The sequence below is a fragment of the Pinus tabuliformis genome, chromosome 4_2, assembly GCF_031772625.1.
Source record: "Pinus tabuliformis cultivar Carrire ecotype Pingquan chromosome 4_2, CPIR1, whole genome shotgun sequence".
NCBI lineage: Eukaryota > Viridiplantae > Streptophyta > Pinopsida > Pinales > Pinaceae > Pinus > Pinus tabuliformis.
The window spans coordinates 211,641,395-211,657,503 of NC_142304.1; the positions used below are offsets into that span (position 1 = coordinate 211,641,395).

Below are 16,109 nucleotides of genomic sequence, written 5' to 3' on the forward strand. Positions count from 1 at the left end.
TTACTTCAAAGTGGCTATTCAAGATCCGACATGGAGTTGATGGCAAGGTTCGTGGCCCGAGGATTCTCCCAAAAAGAGGGAGAAGATATATTTACACCTGTGGCTCGAAATAAAACCATTCTTTCGATAATTTCTCTTGCCGGAAGTCAAGCATGGACCCTTCATCAGATGGACATGAAGACGACATTCCTCCATTGTATGTTACAAGGAGAAGTGTACGTTGAACAACCACAGGGATTTGAAGTAAAGGACCTGATTTGGAAGCTACAGTTGATTGGGGATTTGATATATTTAGTGAACACTCGTTCGAACATATGTTATGCAGTGAACATGTTGAGTCAGTTCATCACTGAGCCTCTCCATCATGCACATTTGATTCACCCTTGGTCTTAGATATTTTGTCGGAGATGTTCGACTTCATGGATATACTGATGCTAACTAGGCAGGAAACGTTGTCGACAGGAAGAGTACGTCTGGATGTTGTTTTAACCTTGGATTTGCCATGATATCTTGGATGAGCAGGAAGTAGAAGTCCATAGCACTAAGTATCCCCGAGACAGAATTGCCGCTATCATGGCTAGTTGCGAAGCAGTTTGGTTGAGAAAGCTCTTTGGAGAGCTATTTGAGCAGGTCCTAGACACTACATTGATATATTGCGACAACAAGAGTGGGATCCGTCTGGAAGAGAATCCCGTATTTCATGACAACTCCAAGCACATAGAGATTTGATATCATTACATTAGAGACATGGTGCAAAGAGGATCTGTTAGGCTCCATCATATATCAACATATGAGCAAATTGCAAATATTCTCACCAATGCTTTGCTGAAAGGGAAGTTCTTGGTCTTCAGAGAGAAGCTTGGACTGACAGAGGTGACCCCTCCTAATAAGGGGCATCGTTGATCGAGGACATTGAGCCAACTCCTCCCCCCTGTTTGAGCTCCTAAGGTGTGGAATTGAGATGGAGGGCTCTTGGGGTGGAGGGATCTTTGGACAATAGGGTATCACCCCTATCTGCCACCCATAGGGTGTGTGTTATCCTTGTCTATTTTGACAAGTCGGGTATCTCCCCCTATCTTGGTCTTTGCAGAGTATACCCCAATTGGCATCATACCCACAAGCTGGGCTTGCTGGGACTGTCCCTGTTCGTCTGGCCAACGGGTTGAGGAGGCCTCAAGGTGTGTGATCCTTACCTTTGGTAAGTCGAGTATCTCACCCAAGCTCAGATTATGATGCAAGTGTTCTATCACATGAATCTTGAGGGACATTGTTGGGAAGATCAGTAGGCAATAAGATGGGTTGAGATGTGCTCCTCTATATCACCTATTGCTCGATATGGGGTTGAAGATGTTTAGCTGTCCCATGAGATTCTGGGTTGAGATGTGCTCCTCGATGTAGTTTTAGGTTGAGATGTGCTCCCTAATATTATTTCAGATTAAGATGTGCTCTCCAACGTTAGAGAGGGTGGTAGCTAATGCTCCTCGATGATTCTTCTTCTTTAGATTCGAGAATGTTTCAGCAGATAGAGTTGAACAAAGATGGGACATAATATGATGATAGGATACACATGATTATTACATGATGTAGTTGGAATTTCTCCCTAGCTAAGAAGGAGTGTTAATTTGACAGCTCAATAACAAATTCCAACCATGGGAGCAGATTCCTATTTTCGAGAGGACCAATTTTGACTATTGAAGCACTCAATTTGGTTAAGGGAAAGTGTACTTATGAAGAAAAGCCCACATATGCACATTTGGATAGGTCAGCCCTAACAACAAATTAGACACCCTTAAAAGCCTATAAATACAAGTGACCTCAAGCTCATTTGGACATCACCAAAGCATCTTCTTCTCTTCTTCATTGATTGGTTTGCACAGGTGTGAGGCTGGGTCAAGGAAATTGTTTCACACAAGTCCAAGATTACAAGGTCTGAAGCTCACACATGTTTCTAGGGTTTCGGTCACAACTGCAAGCTTGTCAAAGGAAATTTTCGAATGTAGCCATAGGCATGCAGGCTCAAGGTAGTGACTAGAAGCTCTCAGTTGTACGCATACCCCTTCCTCCCTGCGACTGGAAAGTAGGGCTAAAATTTGAAATTTGACCGTAGTTGACCGCAGATAGGAAGAGTTGTCTCTGATCTATATTGATGCCAAAAAAATATTTTTGAATATTGTTGGGATAACTTTGCTGGGTGATATTGTATTGGGCTCATTGTACTCTCTGCTGAACATTTTATGAAATCTAATAGAAGAAGAATTTCAAAGGGTTTTCCCCCTTGTGGGGTTTTTCCCTGGTCTTTGACCAAACCTGGTGTCTCTTGTTGATGTTTTGATTGTCTCCTTTGTCATTGCATTTATTGTTCTATCTTCAATTACTGTTGATGATTGAAAACATTAATAGTTATTGAAAATATTGCTAATTGAAGAATTTAATTGGGCTAAAGTAATTGAAACAACTTAGAACAATATGAAAATTAACATCAAGGAATGCTACCTGGTTCCACCAATTCACTAGACCTGTCGGCATATCAAGAACAACCCTATTTTAGGTGTGTCAACCCTCCAATAGCTTGACAAAAGATTGACACTAAATATGCCTTGAAATCAGCGCCAGACTAGGGCTCAAGCCTCCTTCCAAAAGACAAAAAACTTTGGTATGTTAAGTAGAGAATTGCCACGACAAATCATGCACAGGATTGCCCTTCAAACACTACCAACATTCTTCCTAAGCTTGGCCTTGCAATCACATAAATGATGCACAAAAAATTTGTCTTTTCTTGCTCTTGAAATAGCTCCTATATGCTGTGGCCAAATCAAAATATCTTTTTCCAAAGATGCGATGTGATTGTGATGGTGAACGAGCTCTCAAAGGCTCTTTATTTGTACAAATCGACGAGGAGCCAAGGGGTGCCTTAAAGTCAACGTGACTGTAGGAATTCACAGGGTAAGTTCCTCAGACAGAACACCAAAGGACACCGCTCACAAACAGATCACAGATCAATACATCAGTATTGTTGACGTGGTTAAAACCCTCAAAGAGAGAAACAGTCCACGGCTTGAGCCAACGCGGCCACTTTAGGCAATTTATTAATAAAAGAATGAAAATTTACATAAGCTTCTCTCATGAGCGGTTACCCTACAAATGACTCTCCATGCTCTTTAAATAGAGATCATGGACCAATCGGGTGTTAAGCCACAGATCAAGTGTCGGCAATACCGAGGAGAGAATGAACCGTCAGATCACTACATATCGTGACCGTCAGATTGTAAGTTACAAAAGTACATAGTAAAGAAACACACTTTACCTAACTCTACACTAGACCAAGCTATACTTAACTATTTCCTATGTGTCGGAATATCCTAACATCCCCCCTTAAGAACAACTTGGGATAAGATTGAAGGATGTACAAATATAACACAATAGGAGAAGGAAGGAGGCATTAGAGCCTATCCCCCCTTAGTGACAACTTCTTGAACTCCAACCATAAATCGAAGTTTAGTAAACTTAGCCTCTGTGAGAGCCTTTGTAAAGATGTCTGCAACTTGATAATCTGTTGAACAATATTGCACTTCAAGAACATGGTCGTGAATGAGCTTTCTGGTAAAGTGCATGTGCAGTTCAATGTGTTTGCTGCGTTGATGTTGGACTAGATCTTTGCATAGTTGAATGGCACTTTGATTATCACACCAAAGTGTAGTCGGAGGTTGCTGCTGAGAGCCAAACTTTGATAGGATCCGACGAAGCCACAGGGCTTCCTTACTAGCTTCTACGACACCACGATACTCTGCTTCTGCTGAAGAAAGAGAAATGGCACTTTGTTTCTTGCAAGCCCACGTAATAGGTCCTGAACCAAGAGTGAACACATAACCTGCCGTAGACTTTCGATCATCAGGGTCACCAGCCCAATCAGAATCAGTGAAACCAACCAACAGAGGAGATGCTTCTGCACTGTAATGAATCCCAAACTGAACTGTACCTTGAACATAACGAAGTATTCTTTTAGCTGCTTTCCAATGACTTTCATGTGGGTTTTGCATAAATGGAGCAATAAGGCCAACAACAAAGGAAAGGTAGGTCAGGACGAGTATGGGTCAGATACAAAAGTTTTACTATAAGTTGACAGTATAAGGTAGCATCAACTTTAGGGGAAGTACAAGTGACTAAAAGTTTGGCTTCAGACTGAAAGGAGAAGGGGCTAGCTTATAGTCTTCCATGTGAAAATGGCGTAGAAGATCACATGCATACTTGGACTGGGAAAGGGAAATACCTTCCTTGGATTGCAAGACTTGAAGACCAAGAAAATAATGCAAGTGTCCTAAGTCTGTCATTTCAAACTTCTTTTTAAGGTTGGACTTCACATGTTCTTGGTGTAGACAGTGTTGTCAGAATGACACCTAGAAAATCCGGTTCTTAAAAGAAAGCTATCCATTTTGGCATACCAAGCTCGAGGGGCTTGCTTGAGACCATAAAGGGATTTCTTAAGCCGACATACAAGGCTGGAGTCTGTTTGTATAAAGCCAGTAGGTTGTTCCATATAGATTTCTTCATGCAAGTCCCCATGCAAGAAGGCAGATTTAACATTCATCTGATGGACTTCCCATTTGAAAGAGGCAGCAAGCGAAAGAACGAGGCGGATAGAGTTCATTTTGGCAACAGGGGAGAAGGTTTCAGTATAGTCAATGCCTTCAACTTGTGAAAAACCCTTAGCAACAAGACGAGCCTTATGTTTATCAACTTTTCCATCTGTTCCATACTTGGTTCTGTAAACCCATTTGCATCTAACAAGTTTTCGTCCCTTTGCAAGGGGAAAAGATCCTATGTATCATTTGCCAATAATGAATGATATTCTTCATTCATAGCTACATCCCAATCTGAATGGCTTGAAGCTTCTGTAAAGGTGTTAGGATCATAATTAGCTGAAGCTTGAGCTAGTAAAGAAAAGGCTCTATCGAACTGAGAACGTGTACGTCGCTGATCTGTAGGACCACCGGCAAGAGCACCTGCTGCATCCCGAGTAGCACAAAGCCATTTTGGAAGCTGAGGAGCTGAAGGAGGATCCTGAGAAGGGGGGAGGATTATCATCCTTGCTGTCATCATTTGAAGAAGAAATATTTTCAGAAGTAGAAGGGATAGGGAGAGGTGGCACATCAGCTGAACTATGCTCGTAGGCCGATATATTTTTAGCAAACTTTACATCTCTTCTAATGATAACATTTTTGGACTTAAGTGGAATAAGTTTGTATCCTTTGACATCTTCAAAACATCCAACAAAAATACATTTTTCACTCTTAGGTTCTAAAGCTTTATGTTTCTCATCTGGAATATGGGCCCATGCTTCACTTCCAAAAACACGAAAGTGACTTACATCTGGTTTAATTGAGCTCCATGCTTCTTCTGGAGTGATATTCTTTAAAACCTTAGTAGGAGTGCGATTTATTATGTAATTTGTACAGTTAATTGCTTTTGCCCAGAAATTAAGACTAAGTCCTTTAGATTGAAGCATACAATTAGCCATTTCCTTTAAGGTGCAATTCTTCCTTTCAGCTACACCCTTTTGTTGTGGAGTATATGGAACAATATGTTGCATTTGAATTCCATTCTCAGTGCAAAAGTTGATGAATTTGTTGTTAGCATATTCTTCTCCATTATCAGATCTTAGCTTAAGAATTTGATGTCCAGATTGTTTTTCAACAAAGGCCTTAAAGGCCAAGAACATGTTAAATACTTCACTCTTGAGTTTTAAGAAGTATACCCAAGTGCGTCTGGAGAAATCATCAATGAAAGTTAAGAAATACTTGTAGCCAGAGAATGAAACAATTGGAAGTCAACCACATAAATCACTATGCACAAGTTGTAAAGGGGTTGAGGCGTGCCAAGAGGCATGTTTTTCAAAACTATCTCGATGATGTTTTCCGAGTACACATCTGGAACAAACACCATCTCTGCAAGATACCATTGGAAGACCTATCACCATATTTTCTTTACATAGATTCTGAAGGGAGCGATAGTTTAAGTGACCAAATCGCTCATGCCAAAGTTTGTTCACTTCATCATTATGAGCAACAAATACCGAGGGAAGATTTGATGACCCAAAGTTGTTAAACTTATACAACCTTGTAGAATCATCAACAATGCCAGTAGCTAAAATCTGTCTAGGATCTCTTAGGTCCTTAATTACAACATCATGAGGTGAAAATTCAACGATTTTAGCTTCACCTGAATGAGTTATATGATATACAGATAGAAGGTTGCAGGATAAGGTTGGAAGACATAATACATCATTGAATTGACCATTGTCTATATGAACAGTTCCAGTCCCTACAACACTAAGAGATCTATCATCACCAACATATATATTTTTGGTGTGACAATCATTTAAAGAAAAAAACATGGCTTTGTTTTTCGCCATGCGATAAGAAGCTCCAGAATCAATGAGCCACTCATGAGAATGAGAAGAAGATACATTTAGTGCATATCTAGACTGAGATGCTTGACAACCACATGAAGAAAGTGCTATTCTTTAAGATGAAGTTGAAGTTGTTGAGTGCTCCAAATGGATGTTATGCTTCTTCATTGTTGCTTCCAAGGCTTCCATCATCTTAATGCATTTGGATTCTAAGTGGCCATCTTGATTACAAAAGTGGCAATGTCTATCAGTCTTCTGCTCTTTGTTTTTATTTGCCTTATCATTTTGTTGAAATGATTTTTCATTTTAAGACTGAAATGGCTTAGGACCCTTGTTTGGTTTAGGACCATTCTTTTTAGGATACGATGACTTATGATTCTTTGAATTTGGTTGTTGCGGGGCGGCTAAGGCTTTCTTAGAAGAGTTTCCAAGATTAAAAAGACTAAGATGTAAGAGTTTTTCTTGTTCTCTTATTAAAGAATCATAAAAGGCATCAAAGGAAGGGGACTTGTAGTCTTGTCCTTGAGAAATGAAAGCTTCTCTTGTAGAATGGAAGGTGGAAACAAACACAGAGTAGGTTGGTCTCAACTTAGTAAGAATGGAATAGATAAGGTTACCATCTTCTTTCTTAATCTTAACACCTTCCAAGAGAAGCCTAAGGGTCTTGAACTTGGACAAAAAATCTTCAATGGAAGAAAAATTATTGGGGTCCAATGTAAGCAACTGATTTTCGAGTTGATGGGCTTTAAATTCATTTTTAAATCCAATAACTTTAGTGATCTGTTTCATTGCTTCATTAGGAGTATCAAGTTCTGATATGGAATCTAAGGTCTGGAGAACTAGACATCCCTATCAATCCACGTGCTTGATCTTGCATATTTTCCCATTTGGCTGCCTTATCTTCATCTTTCGGTTTGGTTTCTTGGCCTGAGGCTATTCTGTAAAGACCTTTACTTCTAAGTAAATCCACAATGTAGGACCACCATTGGAAGTAGTTGGTGCTGTCAAGAATAACTTGGCATGGACTTTCCATTTTAACAGAAATTGAAGCTATAGATGCTAAAACTAAGTGTTCCAATGGAAAGATCTCGAAAAATTAGGCTGATTAAAAAAACGGCTCTGAAAACGGCTTCCGGATGAAGAAGTTATGGCTTTTTGAAGAAAAGTTGTTGAAGATGCCGACGAAGTGCGAGAATGTGCGGAAATGAATGATAATGTTATATTTAAAAAAAAATCCACCCTCTTTCCAAACTTAATCTAATTAGTTCAACAAAATAAAAGATTTGAACTCAAGACCTCCATTCTCATAGAGTAGCTTTGGACCAAGTGAGCTAGATTAAAAGGTTAGTAATTTTTGGAAAAGAGGAAGGGTTTTTTTTAGTCACTGAAGCTTTGGGGTGCGTGCTTACTTGAGAAAACTATTTTTGCCTACAAAACAAAAAACACAAAACCCAGCACAGACATACCAAAAAAACAAACCTTATGGCTTGAAGTTAGCTTTAGCCGGAAACTAAATATTTTCCTCAATGTTTCTGATTTTCCGAGATCACACTAAGGGGTGGCGGAAAAGAGCATATGCATGAGAAAAATCCTTTCTTTTTGTTTCTGATTTTCCCATATCGCACAGAGTCGTGGGGAAAAAAGCATACACAGAAATGAAAGGTATAGATCCTGTAATAAAAAAAACAAAGAGCTAAACAAACCGAAATAAACAGAGAGAAAATAACTAAAAACTGCAAATAAACACTGTATACCTCCAAATCTTAAAAATGACGTAGCTAGGGCTATCGGAAACCTTTTCGCGTCAAACGAAAGGGGTTCCTCAGTGGAACAAATGCTCCTAACACAATAGAGCAGTCCTCTCGGCCTGAAAGCAGTCAATAACAGTAGATCTAGGAAACGACAGTCGGATGCAGTTCTACCGGCTTTAGATTTGGATCACCAACGGATGCGGCCCTCAAATAGCTCTGATACCATGAAGAGGTTTTCCGTTACACCAAAACCCGCAGGTATTGGTAAACGTTCCAAACCAATAACCAGGATCCCCGGGGTGGAAATTACGGATTCCATAGAGGTGCGTGATTCTTCCAACACCCCCTCAAAAGGAACTCGGGGAAATGGAACCTGGGTCCAAGCTCCGATACCATGTAGGAATTTATAGAGTAAGTTCCTCAGATAGAACACCAAAGGACACCGCTCACAAACAGATCATAGATCAATACACCAATATTGTTGACGTGGTCAAAACTCTCAAAGAGGGAAAGAGTCCACGGCCTGAGCCAACGCGGCCACTTCAGGCAATTCATTAATAAAAGAATGAAAATTTACATAAGCTTCTCTCATGAATGGTTACCCTACAAATGACTCTCCATGCTCTTTAAATAGAGATCATGGACCAATCGGGTGTTAAGCCACGGATCAAGTGTTGGTAATACCGAGGAGAGAATGGACCGTCGGATCGCTACATATCGTGACCGCAGGATTGTAAGTTACAAAAGTACATAGTAAAGAAACACACTTTATCTAACTCTACACTTGAACTCAAGACCTCCATTCTCATAGAGTAGCTTTGGACCAAGTGAGCTAGATTAAAAGGTTAGTAATTTTTGGAAAAGAGGAAGGGTTTTTTTTAGTCACTGAAGCTTTGGGGTGCGTGCTTACTTGAGAAAACTCTTTTTGCCTACAAAACAAAAAACACAAAACCCAGCACAAACATACCAAAAAAACAAACCTTATGGCTTGAAGTTAGCTTTAGCCGGAAACTAAATATTTTCCTCAATGTTTTTGATTTTCCGAGATCACACTAAGGCGTGGCGGAAAAGAGCATATGCATGAGAAAAATCCTTCCTTTTTGTTTCTGATTTTCCCATATCGCATAGAGTCGTGGGGAAAAAAGCATACACATAAATGAAAGGTATAGATCCTGTAATAAAAAAAACAAAGAGCTAAATAAACCGAAATAAACAGAGAGAAAATAACTAAAAACTGCAAATAAACACTGTATACCTCCAAATCTTAAAAATGACGTAGCTAGGGCTACCGGAAACCTTTTCGCGTCAAACGAAAGGGGTTCCTCACTGGAACAGATGCTCCTAACACAATAGAGTAGTCCTCTCGGCCTGAAAGCAGTTAGTAACAGTAGATCTAGGAAACGACAGCCGGATGCAGTTCTACCGGCTTCAGATTTGGATCACCAACGGATGCGGCCCTCAAATAGCTCTGATACCATGAAGAGGTTTTCCGTTACACCAAAACCCGCAGGTATTGGTAAACGTTCCAAACCAATAACCAGGATCCCCAGGGTGGAAATTACGGATTCCATAGAGGTGCGTGATTCTTCCAACACCCCCTCAAAAGCAACTTGGGGAAATGGAACCTGGGTCCAAGCTCCGATACCATGTAGGAATTTATAGGGTAAGTTCCTCAGATAGAACACCAAAGGACACTGCTCACAAACAGATCATAGATCAATACACCAATATTGTTGACGTGGTCAAAACTCTCAAAGAGGGAAAGAGTCCACGGCCTGAGCCAACGCGGCCACTTCAGGCAATTCATGAATAAAAGAACGAAAATTTACATAAGCTTCTCTCATGAATGGTTACCCTACAAATGACTCTCCATGCTCTTTAAATAGAGATCATGGACCAATCGGGTGTTAAGCCACGGATCAAGTGTTGGTAATACCGAGGAGAGAATGGATCGTCGGATCGCTACATATCGTGACCGCAGGATTAAGTTACAAAAGTACATAGTAAAGAAACACACTTTACCTAACTCTACACTAGACCAAGTTATACTTAACTATTTCCTATGTGTCGGAATATTCTAATAGTGACCCTTTCTTTTGTGAGGCCAACATGAAGAAAACCTTATTAATTTGCTTTTAATAATATTTAAATATATTTACCACATGCCTTGATGATTGCTTGCCCACATAGAGATTGAGTCCCATCATTTAAAGAAAGAAATATTAAGTCGATTCGAATAATAATTTTCCTTTAACCATTTGAATTCTCTTTTGGGGCAAAGTGGTTTCTCCTTGGGGTAGTTGGGCTTCTCCTTGGGGTAATTGGGTTTCTCTTAGGGAAATTCATGCCAAAGCTGCCTCAAATTTCAACATCTAAGCCAATTCCCCCAGGGATTGCACCCGACCTAGGCCACACCAACCCTGATCATGGTTGGATTTTTTGTATCCACAGAGTTTTGAACTGGTGACCTTCATAGGGGTGCCTTAACAAAACATCTTCTCGCCGATTGTTCTATGTTTTGTGGGTATTGTTCTGTATATGTTATTCTTATGATAATTTATGTTTTTCTTCAATCTTTTAATACAAGGGCTTCAATTGGTCCTACCTCCCCCATTTCCCTAGATATGGTCTAGTTGGAGGTTATTTTGTTTTTTGTTTTTTAAATTGGCTTCACCCAAGGGGGATTTGAACTTTTGAATCTCATGGTTTACACAATACTTCATATCACGATAATCACCAATTGAGTTGCCCCCCATGGGCTTGATCTAGTTGGAGGGTTTTATTGAAATCATGATTTTCAATAGTTTTACCCAATTCATACATAAAAAATTCTGTTTCTATTCAATTATGGAAGCGATTAGTTGTTTACTTGTGGTTCCTACATTTCCTGCATTTCAATATAACATTTTAGAATGCTCTGGCTAGAATTATATTCTCAGACTACACTTGGACCTATTGCTCTAATGAAAAATCTAGATTCTTTACTTGGCATAATAGAAATAAATTATAATTGGAGCATTAGCATGTGGCCTGACAGTGCCATCACTGTTCGCTACCCAACTCCCTTATAGGTTATTGGAACTACATATTCTGCGCAATTATCAATTTAGCGTGCTCTCTCATATTTCGATCTAACATTGAATTGAATTGAATTGAAGGAATTTTAATGACGTCCACGAGACCCAACGGTCTAAGGGACCTAGAACTCCAAACCAAACAAAACATCACATTTTCAAGTTTCCCTCTAAAACAACCCTTTTGCCATGAATCTTGATAAAAAAATTCGCTGTTTTGTAAAGCCTTGCTTCCTCAAACAACTAGCATAAACTGTCCACCTTCAAATTGCTTTCAAATTGATTACGAATGTCCTCATAAGCCAGACATTCCATGATGAAGTTCTTTTCGGTTTCAACTGCTCCTTTCCTACAAAAGATGCAAGTTCTTTCTTCCCACTCTTCCTTGGGGGTTATTCATCTACCTATTTCATACCTAAGATGGTGAGATCCGGTCCTTAGCTGCGATATTAAAATTTTAGCCTTTCCCTTGATTGCGACACTCAAATAAATATTTTCATCATGTGACTGTGTTGATTTGAAATTTTTGACATACAGTTTTTTATTTTTTTTGTTTTGTTTGTAATTTCGACTAACCTGGTTTTCCCACATGGCAATTCTAAGTGTTGCAGTCACCCAATTTTTTATGTCCTCTTTAGAGTTAGGACAATCTTGCCAATTATATCCCCATTTGCTCATCCACTTGTCATTTTGCTTCTTCCAATTTTTCCTATGCTTTAGTTCCTCTGCAACAATCATTTTGGGCCAATGGTGCTCATCCATGCTTTCCACCTTTTTTAAATAACTTAACAAATGAATCGTTTCTGAAGCCTCCATCAGGAACCATACAAGCCTCATCTAACAGGATTTCATATGGGACCATTGACTTGATTTTGAAGTTACTAATGATTAAGTGCTTTTGAATTCTTTCTAGTTGTCTCCACTTGTGATTTGACATGCTACTCCCCCAAACTTCACATCCATAGAGGACAACTAGGGTAACCAACTCTCGAAAATGCTATGTTTTAGGAAATGCCAGATTCAATTGAGTACTAGTACCCAGGACGACCCGAAATGTCGTCGATCGTACTATACAATGTTTCGTGATTTTGAATCACCGAACGATACGACCAACGACATTTTGGTGGAGTTTCAGCTGCAACAGGGTGAGATTTGGAAACCAGAAAGAAAAATAGAATTTTATTTGGGCCTTATCGAGCCATCTCAAGGAGTGGAAAGAGGGCATGGGCCCCATCTAACACCAAAACACAATTTTTACGTGGATGTTAGCTAAATTTAATAAAAACAATTACAGAAGGAATTCTCTAGAAGATGAGAAGAATAGAATTCTGTAGAAACCTTATGAGCCTCTTCTTTTCTTTAAAAAGACACTTCATTCACTCATTTTTCATACATTGGGATGTGGATGCAGAATGTCCAGATTTAGAGCTCTCTCTTTCTGCGCTTGATATTTGTGTTAGTGGTGATGCAAGTGCAACTGGAAGCACTAGTAGAGTTGCCTCTTCTGTTGAACAAGCATCTTGTTCTATCTTTGCTGGTGAGGATGAGGAGTTTTATTAGTAATAATATGTTAATGTAGCCAAGATTAGCCTCACATATAAAGGTTGATTTTGGAGCCTTGGATGTAAAGCCTCATCTATAAAAGCTAATTTTGGATATTTGCATCATGTAAACATTTATTCGAGTTGATATAAATTTGGATTTCCTTCTAAAATTACATTTATATGTCTCATTATTTTTTTTCTTGCAAAATAATGTGTTATAATTTATTTGATATTGACTAAACGTCATATATATATATATATATATATATATATATATATAGATATCTGACGTTTTGGTCGCATTTCCATTTTCCGGGGGTTGTGTTTCGGGCCGTCCTCGTTTCTGAAACTGCTAGACATTTTGGCGTTTCGTGCAACTTACTAAAAAGAGTTTTCTCAGATTCTCAGAATTGAATTGATTGAATTTCTCCATTAGAATGAATTGACTGTAATCATATTCTCAGATTACTCTTGGGCTCACTGCTGTAATAATAAAAGTAGATTCGTTGCTTTGCAAAAGAATTGAACTTGATTGTACGTAAGTATTAACATGTAGTCTCACAATGCCATCACCCGTAATTATTTGTGTCTAGTTTCTTTTTGCTGTGTAGACCATTTACCCTGTTACTATTTTTTCTTGGTGGTGAACCTAAGTACTTTATGTTCATTTACCTCTGACCAGAAGAAGCACTATACTCTTATTTTGTTTACTTCCTAGGTGTTTTGAACAAAGTTCCATGAGGACGCGTAGCCCAGGGTGGGGTGCACGCGCCTCATGCTTCCCTCACACTCTGGGATGGGGGGACACTTGGGAAAATGTTTCCCACGGCCCCTTTTGGTGAGATACAGGGGAAAACATTTCCTAGTTTGAGGGACACGTTTCCCCAAAAAGTGTGCTTCTGGGAATGCCCCCCTCAAAAGGGGGATGCCTAGAAGCCTTTGGAGTTTGAGTTATATCAATTTACTATTCCAGAATGGTGAATGATGGATATGGATCAATGTATTTCATTGTTGAATCTTGTGGTGTATTGGGGAATGATGAGTATTAATGATGCATGTATCAATATGAATGATGAATATGGATCCACATATTTCATTATTTAATTCAATTATGTATGGATCAATATATTTTATGTTTCATTATTGAATATGAATTTGGATTACATACACACAATGTTCCATGAGGACGCGTAGCCCAAGGTGGGGTGCACACACCTCATTCTTCCCACACACTCTGGGACGGGGGGACACCTGAGAAAATGTTTCCCATGGCCGCTTTTGGTGAGATACAGGGGAAAACGTTTTCCAGTTTGAGGGACACGTTTCCCCAAAAAGTGTGCTTCTGGGCATGCCCCTCTCAAAAGTGGGATGCCTAGAAGCCTTTGGAGTTTGAGTTATATCAATTTACTATTCCAGAATGGTGAATGATGGATATGGATGAATGTATTTCATTGTTGAATCTTGCGGTGTATTGAGGAATGACGAGTATGAATGATGCATGTATCAGTATGAATGATGAATATGGATCCACATATTTCATTATTTAATTCAATTATGTATGGATCAATATAGATTTGGATTACATACACACAAATGAATTCCCCCCATGTTGTCCCTAAATTTACCTAAAATTTGAGGGTACTCCCACACGTCCCCTCTGTGCATCTCCCCACACCCGTGGTCCCCCATCATGAAGTCTTGGTGAAACATAGGTTTTGAATGTAATGGATTGACATATTATAACTGCAAACACTATTTTCAGTGTTTGTGCAACTTATTAGTCATTTTGGAACGATGGATAATGTCGTAACAGACTGGCATTGCAATTTGCGCAGAGAATTATTCACATTATATTGACAATAACAAAGTACTCTCTGGGCTTTTAATCAAAAGGTTGCTGGAAAATTTACTTTTAAAACGATTTTGGTTTATTTATATCCATGATAAACAAATCATTATATTGTAGTTGTTTATTGTGGATTGCCTCTTATGGTGCCAGTCAGTGTGTTGCTTAGTCTTTAGTTGTTTTTTGAAGACATTAAAATAACATTTGTATTGATCTTCACGTTTGATAGACTTATTTAGAAGTTAGGCGGTTCTGATTCTCGTGTGATGCTTTTATTTTCTTTGTAAAAATAGATATAAATTCTTTTCGAACTTGTAATATTCACACTTTCTTGACAGGAACACGATGAAAAGCCTGAAACTATAATGTCATTTAAGGGACTGCTGAGCAGCTTGCCTCCAGATTGCCCAGCGGCTGCACCTGAGGACATTTCTGTGCATCTATGTTTCATCTGCTTGTTACATTTAGCTAATGAACATTGCTTAAGCATCCGAGACTGCCCAAGTTTAGATGAACTCTGTATTCAAATACCAGCGAGTTTGCAGGAGTAACCATTTGAGTGTGATGCATGACATGTTTTATATGCAAGTCAATTTCTGTATTATACCAAAAGAAACTATCAAACAAAGCTCATTCTTTGCAAGATAAGCTCTTGCATAAGGTACCATATTCTTTTGGGCAGTAATCTCACTGCCTGTTTATTAAGATGGAAAACTCCTGCAATGGGTGTTATACATACTGTTATTATTTGATGTTTGTTGGACGCAGAAAGAGGTTGCAGTATCAGTGCATAAATAAAAGGTAATTTTTTGTGAAATTTATTTGCACCGAATTCCTTTTTATTTCTTTTGGTGAGCCTTTAGGTGTTGGATGTTATGCTTCCAAAATATTTTGATGTAGAAATATTATTTTAGAAATTATTGCCCAGATGCACTTGCCTAGGATTGTTTTCTGTGTTAGTTTTAAATCTAGTTATTATTTCCTCCTTGAAATAATGTTATCAATCTTTCTTGAGGTGGTGTCTTTGAAGTCTATCGAACCATTTGTGTCATAGAACATGTTACGTCTATTTTCATTTCTTTGTGATCCTATAATCATGTGTTTATGAACTCATTTACCATGCACGAGGAAATAAATTTGGTGGTTGTTCACTTGCTTCATCCATAACAGTGTGATGCAATAGCAGAGTGATTATATATAAAATACAATAAAATGAATTGACCTTGTAACAAGGAGAACCATTTGAAACTAGTTTTAACATGCACCTCAAGATCACATAAGTCTTGAGATTCAATATTTGATATGTAAGTGATTTATGTGACCTTGAAATATGCAATCTCATACCAATGCCATATCAGGCCAGGGTTTAGATGGGTTTTTGCTAGTGTCCATACTCAATGCACCCAACAGTGAATACACACACACACACACACTCTGTATGATTGCTCCCTCTCATCTGCGCTGTGGAGTGCACATTCCACCTTCCAC

General features: G+C 38.9%; 1 protein-coding gene across 1 annotated transcript in view; it reads left to right on the top strand.

The window, feature by feature from the left end:
* LOC149168859 (condensin complex subunit 2-like) overlaps positions 1-15,438 on the top strand; it is a 95,538-nt gene extending 80,100 nt beyond the window's left edge. Inside the window, exon 13 of the mRNA XM_089428450.1 lies at positions 14,960-15,438. Coding sequence (XP_089284576.1) covers positions 14,960-15,172 — 213 coding nt within the window. The 3' untranslated portion in view covers positions 15,173-15,438. The remainder of the gene's footprint in view (positions 1-14,959) is intronic.
* The last annotated feature ends 671 nt before the right edge of the window (positions 15,439-16,109 follow it).